Source organism: Zootoca vivipara, chromosome 5 (genome assembly GCF_965207765.1).
Source record: "Zootoca vivipara chromosome 5, rZooViv2.hap1.1, whole genome shotgun sequence".
Lineage (NCBI taxonomy): Eukaryota > Metazoa > Chordata > Lepidosauria > Squamata > Lacertidae > Zootoca > Zootoca vivipara.
In genome coordinates, this window is record NC_142588.1 from 77,184,168 (window position 1) to 77,206,457 (window position 22,290).

General features: G+C 38.5%; 1 protein-coding gene across 4 annotated transcripts in view; it reads left to right on the forward strand.

Moving 5' to 3' along the window:
* The window catches only part of RSRC1 (arginine and serine rich coiled-coil 1), a 159,739-nt gene that overhangs the window by 30,342 nt on the left and 107,107 nt on the right, over window positions 1-22,290 (forward strand). For all 4 annotated transcript variants that reach the window (XM_088669135.1, XM_035133475.3, XM_088669134.1 and 1 more), the window contains exon 4: window positions 8,364-8,540. In XM_088669135.1, the coding sequence (XP_088525261.1) occupies window positions 8,364-8,540 (177 nt within the window). The remainder of the gene's footprint in view (window positions 1-8,363; window positions 8,541-22,290) is intronic.

The following is a 22,290-nucleotide window of genomic DNA, read 5'->3' on the forward strand; positions in this document are numbered from 1 at the left end:
ATGGGTAGGACCAGAAGCAAAAGTAAGTGGAGCAACACATGTTGATTTGTTCATGTACCTTACTCCTGATCTTGGTTTGATCAGTATAGAGGTTAAACCACCTTCTCTGTGCACTACATTCCTGGTCTAGATGTTATTTTTAAAGAAAATGCAAGATGCGTTAAATGCAGAAAACATTTAATTTTTCAACTACTTTGGCTCTCAGTTGCATCGTGCCTGAGGATAATTTGGTTCTGAAATCAGTTGGATCTAACAAACCATTCTTGTTCTTATTTACTTATTGTCCACTTACTAAAAAAAGTATTTTTGCTTTAGAAAAGATTAAAAGCCAGAAGGGAAGAACATACTTGATTTCATTTCACTTTTAATTTGTTTACCTCCAGACACCATGGAGAGGTACTGCCATTCAAAGTATATAATACTTGTTAGGAGGACAAACTCTGACTTGATGTAAGGAATATTTTCATGTTCCTATAGAGCAGGCGTGTACAACAGGTCAATCATGATCTGCCGGTTGATCGCGGGGGTGTTCCAGGTCTACCGCGGGATGAATTTAAGTGATCGCTGTGGTGCTCCTGATCAATCTGCCATTGTTTTGGCAATGACAATGGGTAGATCACTGCCAGGTTTTTTTATAGTGGGAGTAGATCACAGTCTCTCGGGAATTGGATGTGCCTGCTATAGAGGACTCGGGTTTTGACTGCTATTCTTGAACCTGAGCTTTTAATAATCATACTAGAGGTTGCTGCCCCTGCTCGTGTCACGGACCATCCCCACACACTTACCAATCTCCCTCTTGTTACACCTGATAAAGCCCCCTACATCTCCCTTTCCACCTCATCTCCAAAGTCCCCTCCCCCACCTTTTTGTCTTTTGTAGGTGGTTTCCACTGCCTCTGAATACAGTATATCTTAAATCAGTTGATAGAATAGATACTCTAATATTCACGATAAATGCCAGCAGTTCTTTGTTAGGTACTAGTGAAATATCCATCATTTTGATTGGCAATTCCAGTGGATGTTGGGGAAGAAAGGGAGTACTACTAGATCACAAGGATCCCAATGGCAGGGAGGAAGTACTCTCCCCCCCCCAGCATCTGGAAGCTTAGCAACAGGAAGTTGCCTTATGCAGAGTCAGACCATTAGTCCATCTAGCTCAGTGTTGTCTGGAATGACTGGCAAGGGCTCTCCAGTTTTAAATAGTTCTTTTCCCCTCCAGATACTAGGGATAGGACCTGTGAATTATGACATGAAAGCGTACACTCAACTGTTGAGCTACATGAGATATGGGAACTCTTCTTCCCCTCCTTGCCTGGAACTTCCTGTGGTCAAGGAGAATGGGGTAGTGAGAAATGCTGCAGGCTAGTAGTGATGACTTATTGTGGGTGAAAAGTGAGACCTCTGTGTTCAGATTCAAGTGCATCCAAATGCAACAAAGGAAAAGTTCAGTATTCATCAAGGTGAAAATTGAAATGTTATTGATTTTAAGTATGTTGAGTTTTGAAAATGTGGTAAACCATCTATGTATACAGTGGTGCTAGAAACCAGAACTTCAACAATCTTACATTTTAGAGTGGTAGTCTACACATTTTTATTGTGTCTAACAACAAATACTGCAAAATTTTAATATGTGACGTGTTGAGAATATCTCACAAATTACTTATTAACTAACTCCTCTTTCTTAACTAACTCCTCACTGCTTATTGTGTGGGAAATAATCTTAAAACAATGAGCTTGGAATCAAGAGATGGATTTTTATCCTGTAGAACAATGCTGCCAGCAAAGAAACCCTTTGGTAGTAGTAGAAGGCACTAATAGAAATATAGGCACACCCCCACGATTGACTTGTGTGCGACTGTGCAGCATTGGGAAATAATTAAATAAGGGAGAGAGCTGGAGAGTCCTTGTGGCTCATGAGGACACCCTTCGAGGAGCCCAAAGAGGACTTCAATGAGGGCGGAGAAGAGACTGGAGGCACAGCAGGGTTTTATTTAGGGTGCTTAGCCTCATCTAATAGCTGATATGTGTGGTAGTATAGCAGCGGCTGCTGCTTTTCCGCATGTCCTCCGGCCTCCTGCTGGCCCCAGAGCTTGAGTTCCAGTTGTAGATATTTTGGGTACAGTATTTTTGATCTGGATTGGAGAGAGAATGGCAGAGAGGGCATTTAAAGGGTGTTTAGATGGCGCTCCCTACTTATGTGACTTTCACTGACGTGCATGGGGGGGCGGGGGCGGAACATAATGTAAGTGGGGAGTTGCCTGTATAACAAAGTTCAACATTTCAAATCTGTAATAAATGAATATACATCTAGCTGTTAGATCCAAGCAAAGTTGTGTGTGTCCATACCTGATCACACCAAGTGTTTTTCTTGGCAACCTTAGCCCTACAGATGCAGAACTTACGAACATCCAGTAAACCTGTTTGTTTTGACTTGTATAAAGTATTTAGCTGGGTTCTCTAGATAAAAAAGGGCACTTCAGATGACTGAGGGAGGAAGATAATATGGTTTTCCAGGACGAAGGAGGAGTGAGGCATGGAGGCAGAAAGCATGCATGTTCTGTGTGCTTGTGCATGTGGGATATATACACATGAGGGTAGATATACACATGAGTGCTAGAACATTTTGGATAATTTTCCAGTACTGTACCACTCTTTACATCTTTAGAGGTGGAAATGAAACACTTGTGAGCATTAAAGTGTGTGAGTACTGTAGATTGCTTCCAAATTGGCTTATGCAGACTTAAATGTATCTCAAATAAAGCAGAAGTTTTGTTTCCTAACAGTGTAGGTGAATTGATATGATGCCTTTAACAATAGTCTTCGGTGATAATCCATGTGTAGTTTGATCTCATGAATGAGCAACACACATTTTTTTGTTTTGTTTTGTGAGCTTTGCATCTCTGTCCATGCCCATCAGGTTTGCTGGACATGGACTGTGAGGTGAAGAAGCACTTACGGTAGTCTTGAATTCATTCAAGAAGACCAGATTTTACGTGGAACAACGCTGTAAGATGACTGCAGGAAAATATTTCAGTTGGATCCAGAGCTCTACTCAGCGACATTCAGTTTGTGCTGGATGAAGGGGGTCAGGGAGACAATCTTTATCAACTCTTACTCCCTCTGCAGCCCGTTGCGCCTCAGGAAAAGTGCCCCAGAAGGTTGGGGGACTGTTGGAGCAGCATGAGAGGCAATGTAAGGGACTGCAGGAGAAAGGAAGAAATGTTATCACCCCCTCTCTTCCTCCTCCAGTGGGGAGACTTTGCTGAATCTTGGTGCCTTCTGTGAGTGGAAGAGCTCTTCCATTGTGGAATGGGCCAATCTGCTTCCAACCTATCAAGTTGAAAATAAGTTGTGCAACTCTGCTGTATTTATCTCATAGCTTGTATCTTGAGTGGAATAATATTATTTATAATTTGAAATGTTGTGGTAAATATATTGCCAAAGCTGTTGGTTGACGTTTTTTAGAGAGACTTAAATTACAAGGACTGTCATTAAACCAACGGCTGTTATTGATAGGTGTGTCCATAAAAACTTGACATTATTGAAAACCCAATTCATGGGTGGGTGATGTTTTCCAGTGTTCATAAGTCATGAAAATGTAGCACTTGCCATCTTAAGACTAGTCCTCATGTTTGATGTCACTTGCTTCAGCTGCCCGATAGAATGGGGTGAAAAGAAGACCCAAACTATTTTTCTGCTTTTGAAAAGTGTATGCTTGTTGATTTTTAAACTTTTTTTTTAAGATTAGATGGCATTTTAGTGTGTTGGAACAATATAATTGGGGTAATGCTAAATGACACTGACCTCATTTCCTAGAGAACAATGAAAATTAGTAGTTTCACATTTTATTAGGCTGATATTCCAGATGTAGTGTATATTTAATTAAGTGTAGTTTCCTTTTGGATATGGTATGCGTATCTGTTTTTTGTCGCAAATTCTTTCTAGTTTTACAGTTTTCCACATGTTTTCTTTCACCATTTATGTTTTTTTTTCAAAGCAGAGCTATGAGGGCTTAAATCACTTTAGTATGCAGCAAAACAGTTCTCATTCAAACAATAAACGCCATTTTAAAAAGCCCTTAGATCTTCTGTCACTTCATAAATACAAATGTATAAAAACAGTATGCAGTTGTAGTGCCCACCTGCTAATTAAATGCAGATTTCCTCAAACTAGTTTTAAAATCTGCTTTATTTGTTTCAACTCTGTCTCTGTTTGGATTACATATGGCTCTTGTGAAACTAATTATGCTTATGGAGCAGCTGTTAAATTTAGTGCAAGTCATTTTATCCAATATTTTACATTTTAATTGATTACCTGTGAAGAAATTAGCAAATTAGCACTTATTGTGCAGTAACTGAATAGTCTTTTATAGATATTTTCAGGGTTTTCAGGTTTTTTTAAAAAAGCAAGTGGGCAAAGTACTGAAGGAATAAAGACATTGCTTAGGAGTTAGACAGGAAATATTTTGGTGAACTCTTATTATCTGGTGTGAAATTCCGGGATGCTGAGTGATGCCAAGCATCTGTGTGTGTTCTGTAAGTTAGACATAAAAAGATTGGAAAGAAATGGCTTTTTCATAGGATTTTTGTAGCATATGGGCTTATCTGGATCTAATAAGTCTTTGAAGGTCTTTGAACTTGACTAAATGACTTAACCTTTGGCATGATGGGTGTGTGCTATGGTGCTCTGAAAGCTTTTTCCCCTTTTTTGGGAGGGGGCAGGTCTGGTAGCCCATTTTCCATGTTAATTCTTCTACACCATCACTTCCTTTTTTGTCTTCCTTTCTGTGATAAAACCACTTTGTCATTCACTTGTAACTGAAAATATATGCAATAGAATCTTGTTAAAAATTCAGGATGCTATCTTTAATAAATTATATGTGGATTAGACTCATTGAAATCAACATAGGACTAAGCATACCCCACTTTCATTTCAAGGTAAATTCTCATCTCTCCTTAGCCCTTAGCCCTATATTATTTTTCCTCCTAGTAAAAAGGAGAGGTCTATACTTTGGTGGTCTCAGTAGGAATGGAATTCAGTAGATAGATGTAGGACAACCAATGATGTTGCCTGCCCTGTTACAGATTTGAGACAGTGCTGGGGCTGTCTCAGCTCAGAAGGGGGAACCTTCCTGATCCCTAGCTGAGCTGTGCAAACAAGCTGTGTTGTCCCAGCCCGTGAGTGAGAGCTGGGGAAGTTTCACCAGGTGCTTTGCGGGCAGAGGCCAATGCAGCTGGTTTTTTCAATATTGCGGTATATTGCCAAACCGCGATGTTTGGCTGGTGAAACACCACGATGTTGGAAAACTGATATCACTCAGCCCTACTCCTCCCCATTTCATATTCACAACAACCCTGTGAGGTAGGGTAGGTTAAAGTATGGTGATTGGCCAAGGTCACCCAGTGAGCTTCATGGCCGAGGGGAGATTTGAAGCCCAGGTCATAGTCCAACACTCTAACCATTGTGAATGAGAATTTTACAGCACCAAATGCTTCTGCAGCATGAGTCCCAAGTGCCTCAAACTGGACTAGTGAATCCATGCCCCATGGGATTATAGCATGGTTTTAGAGACCAATATCTCATAACCTGAACTGTGCTGGCATTGGCTAACATAATGTATAATGGGGTGGGGAACATTTTGCAACATGAGCAGCCTCCTGGAGTGTAATTATGGCAGCAATGGGTGTTGCTGGAGGCAAAAGCAGGTCTGGGTACAAACAAAAATGAGTGTAAGAAAGAACACAACTCTTCCCTTTGTACAGCAAGGTTGTATTCTAGCCACACTAAAGCCAGGAAATTCTGTACATACCCTCTTGCACAACTATCCATCCAGGCATCATCACAGTTTAAGAACACCTTCCAAGCCAGCAAAAGCCCTCAAGGGAGAGTTTGGAGAAGGGCCAGTGAGAATTGTAGCCTGGTCAGGGTATTTGTGGCCTAGGCAGAATCCCTGAGGCCTGGATGGTTACATTTAGCTGCCAGGCCTGTTTCACTATCCTTGCTGTATAAAGTGGACACTTGTAGCATACCCTCCAACATTTCTCCGATGAAAATAGGGACGTCCCATTCCATAATGATTCTTTTACTATTTATACCCAACACATCTTATTGGTTTGCCCCAGCACTCTGGGCAGCTTCCAACATATATAAAAACACAATAAAACATTAAACATTAAAAAAACAAAACTTCCCTATACAGCAGGGGTAGCAACCTTTTTATACCTACCACTGACTAATGCAAAAAAAATTCCTTCAGTAGCACCTTAAAGACCAACTAAGTTTTTATTTTGGTATGAGCTTTCGTGTGCATGCACACTTCTGACTAATGCATCTTTCTTGATGGTAAAATTGCCTTACTGCCCACTAGTGCTTGATGGAAGGAGTACAGTGGTGCCTCGCTTAACAAACGCCCCGTAAGACAAACTTTTCGCTTAAAGAAAGGATTTTTCTAGCGAAGGTTGCCTCGCTAGACAAATTCGTTTTACGAAAAATTCGTCTAGCGAATCGCGGTTTCCCATAGGAATGCATTGAAATTCAATTAATGTGTTCCTATGGGCAATTTTTTTAAAAAAATCAATGCATTCCTATGGGATTCGCTAGACAAATTTTTTCGTTATAAGAATAGACCCGTGGAACGAATTAAATTCGTCTAGTGAGGCACCACTGTATTCAGCTTGTGCCATACAACCCCCTACCGCCCACCTAGAATCCTGAAACGCCCACTAGTGGGTGGTAGGGACCAGGTTGACAACCCCTGCTATACAGGATTGCCTTCAGATGGCTCAGTGGTTGCATAACTCCATACCCTCCCAACATTTCTCCATTGAAAATAGGGACATCTTACCATTCCCTCCAACATTTATCCAGTGAAAATAAGGACATCCTAAGGAAAAGTGGGACATTCCGGGATCAAATCAGAAACCAGGACAGCTTCTCTAAATCAGTGATGTCCCTGGAAAATAGGGACACTTGGAGGGCCTGTTGTAGCTGTGAGACTAAAGTTGCATTCAGATGTAATATTAAACCATGGGTTAGTGCTATGGTTCCTCCTTCATATGCAGTTCTAATCTTTCATTTGCAGTTTGTAAACAAAAACTGTAGTTTCCTAGAACCGTGGTTTGTAAAAAACAACAACTACGGTTTGTTAACAAACCAGAATTTGAACAAAATGGGAAAGTGCAGTTTGTGATAAACTGCAAATGTAGACTTTAGATCTCATTGTCTTGTGTATGAAAAAAGCAAGAAATGAAAGAGTCTTTAGGTCTAAGACTCACTCTTGCAGTTTCATTCTTACAGCACTATACCATGATTTAGTGCGTCTGAATGCAGCATAAGCTTGTACCCTAAGGGAAAAAGTTATCTTTCTAAGTTTTGTATGTGGAAGCTTTATTGGTAAGAAGCAGCACTTGAAATGTTTCCAGAAAATTTTGGGGAACTGTGAACCTGGTATATTGGTGGGATAACCTCCTAGTGGCATAAAGTGAACCATGCAACATCTTCCAATAAAGACAATGCCATATTGAGTGGATTATAGAAGACTGCTTCTAAACTGATTTAGAATCTGCAACATCAGCATTTTTCACTAAAGCTATAGCTGTATGGAGTGGCAGTTCATTGAATTCACTGCAGAACATTCCTCATCATCTGTTTGAAAGGATCTAAGGCAACTGTCGGTGGTTGCTGCTTCATTAGGACCACCATTCTGTTTAAGAAATTTTAATCAATCTTCAGGTTTTAGTAAATTAAATGAGTATTGCATTACATTTGTATATGCTCAAAATCAGGATTTCTAATAGGAAACATACAGGGTTTTATATCTGCACTGTGAAATCGAGGTTTTTTTTAAAGTTTGTACAGAATAAAAGATTAAAGTGTGATTGTTACTAACTCTTCTCATTTCTTCCTAGCAGCTAGTTATACTGCCTGTGCTCATGGAGAATAACATAAGAGCTCCATTAAAAAGTAATGCAAGAAACGGTTTAGCATTATGAACAGCCTTGAAATCACATGCTTCCTCCTTCTATCCCCTCATAGGTTGCAGTAAAATACTTTCATTCCTGATACAGCAACAAGCCATATTTTGCTGTTTTGCTCTGAACTGGAGAAGTGTGATATGTGCAAACCATAGTTTGTTTATTTAAATAATTTTAAGACCCCTTTCAGGGTACAGTACCTTCACGAGATAGTTTCTTGCAAGAGTCTAGCATTCCTGAAAATATAGTAATTGCAATTAAGTCCAGTAGCTTTTTTAAAAACCTGCAGTGATGGGGCCATATGTATCTTCCTGGGAAGAGAGTTCCAAAGGTGTGGGTCCACACTGGAAAAAACAAACAAACCCACTTTGCTTACTGTTCAACCTTATAGGTCCCACTCCAGACCTCAACAACGTTCTTATAGCCGAAGCAGTGAAAGGACCAGTCACAGAAGAACACGCAGTAGGTCTCGTGATAAAGAAAGACGTAAAGGCAGAGATAAAGAGAAGACAAGAGAGAAGGAGCGGGCTAGAGGAAAAGAAAAGGATCAGCATTATACCCAAAGTGGGTAAGTAACAAAGGAAATCAATTACCGGTAATGAAATAGTGAGATAATTTGAATATCATAGTATTATTTTTTCCTCTGTTTTAAGTAATTTCTTTTAGAAATATTTAATATGTTGTGATCTTATATAGATCCCAGTAGTCCTCTCCTGCCCCCAAATGTAGGTCACTAATCAGGTCAGCACTTACTGCTGTTGTGTTGTGGAAAGACAAGCCTGGCATGCTGTGTCATATTAACTCAGGCTCATGGTTTGTTTCATCCAAACAAACTATGAGCTGTAAGATAAGAATAAACATTGGTTTCCATTTGTGAGTTTTTTAGAGGACACAAACCTGCTCCTGGATTTGGAGAACACAAGCCATACTCAAACCTGTGCCTGCAGCAGAGGAGCACTGTGGGAACTTTTGATCACCGTACAGTAGCAGGCTGCTTTTTATTTATTTATATTAAACCATAGTATTTTAAACTATGGTTTATGTGATGTGCAAGCAAGGCCATTCATTAGGACCTTAGTTCTAGTTACAGGTAGGTAGCCGTGTTGGTCTTACGTAGTCAAAACAAAATAAAAAAATTCCTTCCAGTAGCACCTTAGAGACCAACTAAGTACGCGAAAGCTCATACCAGTGACAGACTTAGTTGGTCTCCAAGGTGCTACTGGAAGGAATTTTTTTACATTAGGACCTTGTTCTTCCTGTTTCTATCACCATGTTAGCATGTGTCTTTCACTATCTGTAGCAATTGTTTCTGCTGTGTATGTGACAATACTGAGTCATAATAATAAAAATATTTCTGTAGCACTTCAGAGTGTGCAAAGAGCTTCATATGCATGATCTCGGTAATATTTTCAACAAGCAAGTTGAAGTATTACTAATTTTATTTTGTTGCAGACAGCATACAAAGTGATTTTTGCTGCATACAAAATGATTTAGGAGTAAAAATATATTATGAGCATAAGTTCAGCATCTTGGATCCTGTCCTTCTTTCTTTTCTTGAAATAAAATTCACGTTCACAGATCCAGAGTTTAAAGAAACAGAGGACTAAAATAATATGTCTAGATGCATATGGGATGGATAAGGGCCAATAAACTAAAACTGAATCCTGGCAAAACAGGTCTGTGAGTGAGTTGTCCTCAAGTTTGGGAACTGGAAAGTTGAGGTGGAGTTACACTCTCTCTGAAGGACTGGTTATGCAGTCACTGGGGAACCAGATGGCCCTAGTGGTTTGGAGCACCTTTTACTAGGTTCAGCTGGTACGGCTGTAACTGTTTCTGATGGAAATAGTTTAGCTACAGTGACTCACACATTGGTAACATCTAGGCTGGACTATGGCAATGAGCTCTCTGGGGCTGCTGGAAAGGTTGGTTTGAAAACTGCAGCTGGTGCAAAATGTGGGGACTAGGTTACTTAGTGGAGGACCCTACCACACACAGCTAACTTTTGTGCTAAAAGAATTGCCTATTTGCTACCGAGCCAAGTTTAAGGTCTTCTTATGGATTTACAAGCTCTGAACATCTTGAAACTAGGCAATCTGATAGAACACCTCTTTTGGTACAGACCTTCTTGTTTACTAAGATCGTCAGATTATCTGGCAGAAATCCATCTCACAACAACTTGGAAGAGGGCTTTCACTAGGGTGGCTCTCCCTTTATGGAGTGATCTTGCTTCAGATATGCAGCAATGCATCAGGCACCTACAACGTCGATCTTTTCCCACCCTTTAAAAATACACCTGAATACTGACTTTTACCAACCTCTGGATATCATAGTGTAGAATGATGTCTAAGCAAATCTGGACCATGGAATAATTCACATTGATCAGAAGAAGTTGAATCTGTTTTAATATCTTTTAAGAAAAGGTGAAATCTAGTATGTAAGTTTGCCGGTCACAGAAAGATGCTATTTTATTGCTGCTGAACTTGCCGGTATTGGCGTACCTAGATATTCCATGGTGTTCATGTTCCCAGTGTTTGTCCAAATGGGCTTTTTTTAGTGTTATCTGGAGTGCTTTTCTTTGAGGCTTCTTACATCCGTGCTGTATGCTTTGACAAGTGTTTGTCCAGTGATGTCAGAAATGGTGGTGTTGGTGTTGAAGAGCATAAGATAAACACTGAATAGGAAGTGAGCTGTGGACAGATGGTTGCTTTCCAAGGATATGGCCTTTGAAGTGAAATGTTGTAGCTGTGTTAGGTTAGAAGCTTTGTCAGTGAAACAAAGGTTTACAGCAGTATAACAAGCTTGTTAAGTGGGCATCAGGCTCAGGTTGGATACGCCATATAGTTTTCTAGAGATGCTGGAACCAGACCCTTCAGCAGTCCTGGAAGCCAACTCTGTCTCTATGTCTACACTGGCAGCATTGTTAGAGGACCTAATAAAGTCTCCACAACACCAGGGGCACATTCATCCCCCTGTTTCATCAACAAAAACTTGTTAATAAAATAACCAAACTTGTATCATTTTAGTTTTATGTAACATTAAAAATAGCTTAAATGTAAGAAGATTATTCTTAGACGATGGTATTGGAGGTAAGCTCATGAGTAGGGATATGCTTATTCCGTTCAAGTTCTTTTCTACTTTTGTTCCCTCTTTTGCCTGTTTCATCTCATTTCTACATGAATGTGCAATAAAAGCAAACAAACAAAACAATATCCTGCACCAAACCCCTCTATTTTATCCACTTTGAATTTGATAAGGTGATCCTTCTATAAATTCTCTTTTTGAAACGTGTTTTGCTAGCCACTTGGAATAGCAAAAAGGACATCTACTTTACACTACCCACACACTTTGAAAATGGTGCTGAAATTGCCTCTTGAACTCCAAGAGTAATGGGATGTGATGATGTCACCTCACCTTCCTCTGAAGCGCTTTGTATATGAAAAAATGAAGGCTGATTCAAGCAGCTAGAAAGACGTGTTTTTTGTTTTTTTAAAAGAAAAAAATGTTAAAGGCGGCCCATGGACCACCTTGTCAAATTCTAAATAGCAGTTCAAAGTGTGGGGTGATTGCCACAGTATATTTTGATCTACACAATGATACAGAAGGTGTGGATCTGGTCAGTTCTTTTCCAGATCTACACAATGATACAGAAGGTGTGGATCTGGTCAGTTCTTTTCCAGATACGGAGCAGATGGATTACTTAACCATCCCTGGCAAAAGCAGTAATTCTTATTTGCTACAAAAGTGTGCTGTAAGTGTTGTTTTCTTTTCCTGAGGCAGTTGGTTGCTTTACACTACAATTTGCGGTATAACAGCAATGTTACGTCTGACTGTGTAATTGGAACACAACTATGATGATTTATTGAAGCAAACCGTGTTTCTTTGCATGGCCCAAATCTAACCAGATGTTTTTAGTTTGCAAAAAAGAAAAAAAAGAGTACTTTAATAGATCTTTCCTGTTCACCATTCACAAAATGGGGTATTTTCTTCAAACAAAATTCATGTACCAGGTTTCTGACAAGGACTAAACTGAGCTAGGTATATGTCTTTTAGTTTCATGTTATTTTGCACCTGGTGATAACTACAGAATCATTGAATGTACTTTGGTGCATTTAGGTTACTCCTGGTATTGATACTGCCTAAGTGAGCACATTGTTCTGCCGCAGATCTATGACTCATTGACCCAAACCCTAGGAGTTACATCGGTGACATTTGATCTTGTTGGAAGTTGCTGAAAGGAATATACTATTTAGAAGTGATAGGGGATAGATGCTATAACAGCATGAGTATATTATTACTCATACAGTCTGGGGTACCATGATTTTCTGTTCTATGCAATATTCATATCATCTTGGTAAAATAGATTAATTTACAACATTGGCCTCTCTCCCTCAGAGATCATCTTGTATATGTAGGGCTTTGAAAATAAGGTTTTCATACTGTTTAGAAACACTTCAAATATTAATAAGCTACTGAATGAAATTTGACAGGAGGTTCTTGATGTAATTCACACCTCCTATACCTTTTAATATGGAATATAGTTTTCATTTAATCAGACGGTGATCAAAGAATGCCTGCATAGGGAATATGGATCTAAGAAACTTTTGTTATACAGCTATTTGTCATTTTGAAGATTTAGCTTGCTAACAGCAACATGTTACTGTTATTTAGTGCCAGTTTCTATCCCTATTTGGATAAGAAAGGGATACTCACAAGCCTTAAGCTCTTTTTGTGCTACTGAAAGTTGTTACCTTTTGGGATAACTAGCAGGTGTGAGGCAGAAAAGTGGGTCAATGTTCAACCAAACTATACATACTGTTCCATAAGCCATGAAATGCTCTTTCTAAGAAAGTCTGTTATGTTTTGGTATTCACTTCAACTGAAATATTATAGTTCAATAGCTGGTGGTAATAAATACTTGAATTACTTAAAATGAATATCATAGTAGTAGCACCAGAAGGCAAGGTCTCATCAGACTACGGTAGGTTTTCTGACAGTGGTTAGGATGGTACCTGGATGTTGATATTTTGGCATGTTCTACACCAGGCATCCCCAAACTGCGGCCCTCCAGAAGTTTTGGCCTACAACTCCCATGATCCCTAGCTAAGAGGACCAGTGGTCAGGGATGATGGGAATTGTAGTCCAAAACATCTGGAGGGCCGAAGTTTGGGGATGCCTGTTCTACAAGATGGGCCTGAAGAACTGCAGGATTTTCTGGAAGATTCGTCTCTGGGATTATTGTATTGTGGACTCAACAGGAAGAAATGTTTGAAGCCACTGTGTTCAGTGCTAGTATTTAATAATGAGATGACCCTCTCTCTTACTTTTCCTAGATCTAAACCTCCTTGCCAAACTTTTTATTGCATATAAGAGTTGTAAGTTGGAGTCATGATGAATGTCACTTACACTTGTTGCTTGTATTATCTGCTTAATGCTTGCACCATCAAGGGGGGTGGATAGGACGATTTTTGGGATCTTTTGTATTTTAAAAGAACCCATGAGACCCACCAATGGGAAGCCAGTGTGAATTGTAACTTGGGGGGCAGACACACTTACAATTCAGGAATGGACATGTTTGAGTTTCTTTTTTGGTGTATTTCCTATGAAGGACTTCGAAAGAAAAAGTGTTTTGGCTAACATTTTTCAGTTGAAATTTGCTCATTTTTGTAGCTGGATTTTCTGTATAACTAATGTCCTTATCTAGTGACTTTTGCTGGCCACAATTTTATAAATAAATGCCTGTTGATAGGCTTTTAGCACTTGGCAGAAAACATGAGAAAATAAACGAGGAAAGCTGGACTATTCTTAGTTTGACAGCAGTCAGACACTCTTGGAGCTTGTCATATTTTTCTTACCTCTTAGTACTTTATGCAGCAGGAAGTCATTTATGCTAATTTTGCCTGATTTGCATATAGGTTATAAGAGTTCTGTGGTAGAAAGCATGTTCAGAACTCCTTTTAAGTGCCTCTTTAGATCAAAGTGGGTCTGTGTGATAGCTGTTGTCTGACACCAAGCTGTGTGGTGTTGTTTTCATTAAACATTTATCATACTTCCAGTGTGACAGCAGGCAACTCTGTGCTTGAGCAACATGTTTCTATGCAAAATTTATTGAAAAAGATGAGACATTGTAAAGAGATCTTGTTGTCTTTCACAAGTGGCGAAGGCTAAATGTTTCACTGGATGAAGTGTTACCTTGAAGCAGCAGCCGTGGCAGCATTGTTTACTTAATTATATACTTGTTTTCTGTTTTTTTATTTCTTGTTTGGTTTTTGCATGTAATACTTTAAAGTAAAATTTTAAATTTTGGTTGAGGTTTCTTTTATTATTTATTTGGTTGAGGTTTCTACTAGCTGATGACTGCAGTGTGTTAACATCATCAACTTAATTCAAATTAAATAATTCAACCCATTTGTTGGGTTGAATACACCAATGTATTCAAATACACCGATGGAGTCTAGCGATAACTGACCAGGAAAGATATCTTGGAGTCATGGTGGATAGTTTGATGAAAATTTTGCCCCAGTCTGCAGCAATTGAGAAGAAGGCAAATTCCAGGTTAGGGATCACGAGGAAAAGGACTGAAAATAAAACTGCCAGTATCTTAATGCTATTATACATATTCCTGGTGTGACTGTAAGTGTACAGTTCTGGTGACTGCACCTTAAAAAGGATATTACAGAGCTGGAAAAAGTTAAAGGGGAACCCAACATTTTCCAAGGGGCTGAAGCAACTTGCCTAAGAAGAAGGGCTACAACGTTTGGGGATTTTTGGATTAGAAAAATGACAAGCAATGGGGCATGGTAGAGGTGTATGAAATTATTAATGGTGTGGAGAAAGTGAACAGAGAGATGTTTTCTGCCTGGCCCATAATACTTTTCTGTGAATATGTCTATTGGAAGATTCAGGACAGATGGAAGGAAGTGCTTCTTCATAATGTAAGCTCATTGCTAAAATCTGGAATTTGATGGCCACAGATTCGGGTGACTTTAAAAAAGGGAATTAGACTAATTTACAGAGGATAAGGATATCCATAGCTGCAAGTCATGATGGCTTTGTATTACATTCAGTACATGCCTCTAATCATCAGTTTCTGTGATGGGACAGGGCTATTGCGATCATGTTCTGCTTATGGGCTTCCTATAGGCATCTGGTTAGCCACTGATAGAATAGAATGCTAGACAAGAGTGACATTTGGTCTGATCCAAAGCATTTTTAACTATTTGTACAAAATAAAACCTGCTAAGTGTCTGCTATAAATGGTCATGATTAAAGCCATTGCTTAAGCTGCTTATTTATTATATCAAGCAATAGAGAGCAAGTATATTATTTAGGAATAGTACATGGAAAGTTGCTATTCTGTATAAGTATTTAAAAGCAAAAACTGATAGTGGTCAAAGATTGGGACAAATAATGTGGAGCCTTATGTGTATTCTGTTTTAAAACACCCAAATATAGGATAACTAAAAGGGGAGTGGGGTGTGTATCTAGCATCACAGAAGCCCCACCAAATAATAGCAGCCATTTTGTGACTATGGCCCACAGGATTTTCTCAAAATGTGTCTGCTGGTCCAATAAGGTTAGTAGCCTCTTCAATAAAGGCGTTGAGGAATTTCCCCACCATTAGTGCAAAAAACAACAAGAAGTAGTTTTTATCAGAATTTTAAGATAGGTTGGCCACTCACCTCGTGACAAACTAGCAGGTAATCTGGGATGTCCTGATAAATCTGTGGAGCAACATTTCCTACAGCATTGAAAGCTTTTAAACAATAGTTCTACTGTCCTTTGGTCTCTCATAGTTGGATCTAGACTTGCAGTCAGTGGAGTTTGACATGCACTGGACTGGAGAAAGGGTGGGGAGAGACTATTTTTTTGCTTATTCCACTTCCTCCTTGTATCCCCAATTCCATTCGGGAGACTGAGATACGAGATGGTGAGGATAAGCAATAATGGTTTCCCCTCTTCCTCCAGGAGGGAGCTTCTGCTTCATCTCAGTTCCCTTCTTGAACAAAATGAGCCCTTATGTCTGCAAAATGGCCAACAGTTCTTACACCAAACAGTTGTTTCCAGTTTTCTAGGTTATAAACTTTGAATAATTTGCACTGAGAGGGAGGATTGCAACTTGCAATCCAGGTCATCATGGGGCGGGGCGGATATAGTTCACTGTTTCCATTTATAAGATGATAGCTGTGGCTTGTGGAGTAATCTTGAAAGTGAAGATCTGGTATGCTTCTTCTCATTGGATGATGTTACTGTATTTTTTTCCTCACTGTCTGAAGCTCAATGTATCCAGAATCATTGATGGCTGAAGGTGTGCTCCATGTGCTCTTTTTTTGGTTTTGAACTTTATCAGTTGTTGGAAAGGGCCTTTTGCTTTCTATAGTGAGCCAGAAACAGATGAGATAATGTCATGAAGGCATCTTTAACATTGCTTTGTTGTAGCTTGAATTTGGCATGGTACATCATCACAGTTAGAAATGCGAAATGAGCTTTTGAAATGAGCTTCCTATCCAGATGAATTGTACTCATGACTTTTTTCCTCTGCTGTGGTAAAGAAGATAGGAAAACTGCCGGATGCCACCAATGAGTTCTCGACTTTGATTCCCCTCCCTCTCTTGTCAACTTTAAAGTTGACCATAAAGCCACTGGCTGTTCAGCTGTTTCACTCACATTTTAAGTCTTGTATAGCAGGTGAAACCTGTAGAATTCTCTGATCTGTTTGAAAATTTCAAATCAAGTAGTTAACCTTATGGAATAAAGATAATTGGGTCAAGTGCTACAATTGACTGCTACTTTGATACTAAACATTTGTGCTTCCATATCTGTATTGTAAAGTGCTATTACATATATATTATAATGCACTATATGATTTTGTTTTGGTGGTGATGAAACTTCTAGCAGAGATTGGTGAGGTGTGTCTGTCCCTTTCATTATTAACTTTTAGACGGAATTTTAAAACATTCCTATTCATCTAGGTATTTCCTGGCTGAAAGATGTTGTTCCTGGCAATCTTGAAAATGTTTTATTGCAAGGGGTTGGGTCCCTTCCAACTCTAAGATTCTATGATTTAGCCATGATGATATTTGAACATTTTTAAACTCTTCATACAGTTTTTTAGTTTTGGTGCTTGTTACCTGGGACTCCTTGTCACAAGGGGGTAGGGCAGATAGAAGGGTCATTGTTGCTGTTGTTTAAAAACAATTTTTATTAATTTTTTCATATATTTTCCAAACAAAACTTCACATTACATTACATCACATCACCCTCATATTGGCTATTATAGCCTGAGACTTCCATCAATCCTGTCTAATGATTTTCAAATTTACTATCTAATCAAGCATTTTATTATAATTAATGTTTTTGAACTTCATTTCCTAATTATTTCCTTCCTAAATCATTTTCCAATAATTTATATAGTCCCCCCTACAAAACTTCTTGTAAACCTACAAGCGGTGTTACATTAATGCAATTGTCTTTCAAATAAATCATATATTTCTTCCACTCCTTAAGGAAGTCCTGGTCTTTCTGGTTCCGGATTCTCCCAGTCAATTTCACCAGTTCTGCATACTTCATCAGTTTTATTTGCCACTCCTCCTTCACTGGTAATTCTTCCTGTTTCCATCGTTGGGCTAATAATATTCTCGCTGCTATAGTTGCACATAAAAACAGATTTTTGTCCTGTCTATTAATTTCTGTACCTACAATGCCCAGTAAAAATGCTTCTGGTTTTTTCACAAATGCATATTTCAACATTTTCTTCATCTCATTATATATCATTTTCCAGAAGCATTTTACTTTCTTACAGTCCCACCACATGTAATAAAAGGTACCTTTTTTTCTTTACATTTCCAACATTTATTACTTACTTTATGCATTTTAGCCAACTTTACTGGTGTTATATACCATCTATACATCATATTCATTATGTTTTCTTTCAAAGCATGACACCCTGTAAAGTTTATACCTGCTTTCCATAGCTTCCCCCAATCTTCTAAGTGTATATTATAACCTGTTGTTGTTGTTGTTGTTGTTGTTGTTGTTGTTGTTGTTGTTGTTGCTGCTGCTGCCGCTGCTGCTGCTGCTGCTGCTGCTGCTGCTGTTGTAAATATAATGCCATCTATGTACATGGGAAAGGAGCAGATGCCTGAGGGTGTGGCCAAGAAGAATGAGAAGCAAAGACAATATTGAGTGTGGTGCCTCAGAAAGCAAGGGAAAATAGGGAAAAACAGAAAAGAGGGAAGCAAAAGGCTTTAAGCTGCAGAAAAGAGAGAGAGAGAGAGAGGCTGAAATTCACAATGATTTGACATAACCAATCAAATACTTGGCTGCAGGTCGCTTGACTTTCTATAAAGCAAGAATAACACTTCTTAATTATTAGCATGATGTCACATTGTTTGGTGATGTTGCACTGCAATAAATATATATTTGCTGGCAAAGGAAAGTGTTAGGCTCCAATTTCTAGATAATCTAATTCTTATGAAGGCATAAGAAATGCATTAAGAATTTGGGCTACTAGAGTATAGTGTAAATGTGCATTTTTAAGTTTTAATCCTGTATTCATATTGATGTATTGGAGTATTTAAATTTAATTTCTTATTTCTTGTTCTCAAAAAGAGTTGTTAACCTATTTGGAAACTTTAGAGACATGTAATATGAAACTGTTTATGGATTTGAGAATTATAGAGCTTTAAACTTCCAGCAGCATTGTTGTGTTTTCATAATACTTTAATTGGAGTTATTGTGGGATTTTATTTGAATCATTCCTTCAAGAAAAGATTTTTCCCACCTAAAAGGGGATTTTTTAAAACCTAAAGCTGCATTTTGAACCCCCCAAGTACCTTGCATTTAAAAAGCAGCTGGCTATTGTTTAAATGGACCCTTTTAATCTGTTATGAAGAATCCAAACTGAATGATATGGAGCTGTGAAAATCCAGTTAGTGTGAGCTGTAATCTCTTTACTGGCTTTAAGTAGTTAGAGTAGCATTCAGAAACCCTCCAGATACTGAACTGCAGAGATACAGTAATCACCTAAACATGTGCCCAATATTTTGCTGTCAGGCAACTAAAGCAGAAAAGTCCTTAACAATCATTCATTGAAAGTAGTGACCTTTTTGTTGTAAGATAACACTGAATGCAATATTAAAACAGGGTTAGAACTGTGTTTCTAAAATCTTATGACTATCTGATAGTACTGTACTGTAAATTGTCTAGGCTATTGAGAGAGAAGGGCATACAGCCTTGTAGAAAATAAAATGTTACACTTTTGTGTTTAAATACCACCTTTACTTTTCCATCAAATGACATTCATGTCATTAAAACTGCAGATGAATAACAAAAAACCATGGTACTTGAATAAGAATGAATATTTGCATTTGTGTACACATGATTCTATTCACTTGCTGAATCTGGGTTGCAAGGAAATGTGAAATAATGTCAGTTATTTATTTGTGTTTTCACATGTTTCTGTGAAAATGCAAGAGCCTATTTTCATATTGAGTTTTGCAATTGATGACTAATAAACTCCTTTTAAAACACATTCTAAGTAAATGTTCATTTATTTATTTATTTTAAAAAGGGAACTAGACTTGCACAATTTGTGAACCATCACTCTCCTAGCTACTGTTTTTGCCTGCCAACCAGGAACTGGGGGGGGGGGGGAGGATTGGGAAGGAGATTTTAGGCATCTAGCTGACTGTCCACAGTATGTATATGTGGCAGGCTATGCTCAGAATGACAGGTCACTATTTGTGCAGACCTCTTGTGGATTAATACCAGATCACATCCAGATTCCAACCAGAAAAAGTTGTTCACTCTCTGTTGACATTTCTAACTGCGATTTTTAAAACAATTTTACAAGCAAAACAGGTACGCTGATTTGTGTAAATGAAATATTTATTCTAATAAAAAGTTGAAGATTATCCATAATAGGTTGCAAATTATCATCACTAGATCTTTTCTGTAAAGTCATTTTGCATTAGAGAGTGACCTGTCCGGCTTTTATAAATGGAACAACACTGTTGTCCAAATATAGCCTATATTATGTTGGAAGATATGCAGGTGAATCAGGTCTTGATGGGATGACTGATGATACTGGGTCTCATTATGATGGTGCCTAAGTAAGAAATGGAACACAGTAGGGATATGGGCTTGTTACAGAGGTTTATTATTGTGTTTGAATCTTTGTTAGGCAGCTCATTGTTGATGGCAAGTTGTTGCTTGAGGTTGTGGAACTATTAATACTAAAGAAAGACTGGATTCTCGAGGCCTGTGAGAGGTAATCATGATGGATTGTAAACTGTTGTTGGCTCTCTGTAGTTGAAAGCTATAAAGTGGGAAACTAATTCAGTCTAACGGAGTGTTTCCCAACCTTTTTCCCAGTTGGGAAACACTGGTGTTAACAGTTACCTTTATGGGGGCCACATGTAGTAGGCAGGGTCGTTGCAAAAACTGGGTGGGACTTCTCTTATACATGTTTGTGTACACATAAGTTCTCACACATAGTAATTACTAATAACGAATACACTTAATACAGATCTAATACCTACATGTGCACATGCAGACTCCTTACTCCTAGCAGTTGCGCTTGAAATATTATTTTTAGTTTGTTGAAGTTTAATTGCTAGAGGAGGTTGTTTGACATAGAGATTGCACCTAAGGAGGAGAAGGTTACATTTGCTCTTCAGCTGCGGCCCCTACCAAAAACTGTCCTCTTTTGTGGCAATTATGCTGGAAAACAGCCTTACATTGACTGTAGGTGGAGGGGTCTTTGTAAAAACTCCTGGAGCATTTGGAGCAGGTTTCCGTAAACTCGGGTCCTTGAATCTTATTAAACTACAACCCCCATCATCCCCAGCTAGCATGATCATCTTTGATCAGGGATGATGGGAGGAACCAAAGTTGGAGAAATTTGGCTTAGAGGATGATGATGTGGTGATGCCACAAGACGACTCTTGTTCTTGCTGCAGCAGACTAATGTGGCTATTAAAAGTTGCCATTGCTGGTGAAGTTACAGGCAAGTATCTAAAGAAGTATATGATTAAGCAGAAGAGAGACACCTCCGCAAACAGAACTTTTCTTGCTTCATTTTTGACTGAAAAGAGACCAGCCAGGGTTTGCACTGCTCAAGGTGGTTTACAAGATTTTATTAAAAAAGCAATTAAAGCAACAACAATAATTTGAAACAATCACAAATGAGATGAGAGAGACTACCAGATAGCCCATCAACTAATAAGCCAGAAAGATTGCAATTAATAACTCAGCATCAAAGGCCTGCTGAAAACAAAAGTTTTTTATATAGTGGCAGAAGATCATTGGAGGGGCCTCTCTTGGCAGTGAGTTCCAGTCAAGATGTGGCTACAGAAAAGTCCTTCTGCATCCCAACCAATTCACATTTTGACTGGACACTGAGGAGAGCCTCTTCAAATCTTAATTTACAGGTTTGTATGAAAGAAAGCACTCCTCAATCATCCTGGTCCCAAGTCATGTAGAGCTTTGTAGGTCATACAGACCGCAGGGTGAATTGACCCACCTAGATAGCCTGGTAGAAATTGCTGGGGAGGAGTCAGTTGTGGTGGTGCATGTTGGTACCAATCACATGGGGAAGTATAGCTGTGGTCCTTGGAGCAAAATTTAGGTTGCTAGTTAGGATGTTGAAAGGAAGGACCTCCACAGTGGCTTCCTCTGAAATCTACTGGTCCCATGTGCAAAGTCAGTTAGACAGGATTATTATGTAAAATTGGGTGATTATGCAAAAATGCAGATTTATATAATTTAATTTGAATGCAGAATTTGATTTTATGTAGTTCACAGATTATAAACAGCTTTATTTTTATATCTATCTAAATGCAGTCTGTCTAAATTTAAAGTTTTAAATTTCTGGACTGATATAAGATGTGATTGTATAGTGGTTTACAAAAGTATATTCTGAAATATGCTCATTTTGCTTACAAAAAGTTGTAAGATACACTGCTTAAGCTGATGCCCTCTTTTATGTAATGCGGTACAAATATTACTAACATGATCACACTTTTATATCTTATTAGCTTTTCTATTAGGCATAACAAAATGTAGAATGGCTATAATTTTGTTTAAATATTAGGATTGCAGTTTAAGTGTTTGAGATAAGAGGAGTTGTAAATTGTAAATTAAATGTTATTATATTTCTACCATGGACTTTTCCTTATCCATGTTTATTTTAGTAATATGATTTGACTGATGCTAGGTTTTGGTTACATTTTTACAACATATCCTTGAAACAAGTTAAACCTTGGTTATAAAAATCAAAGAAGATGGTGGTAATCTGGAAAAAACCACCATTGCCTGAT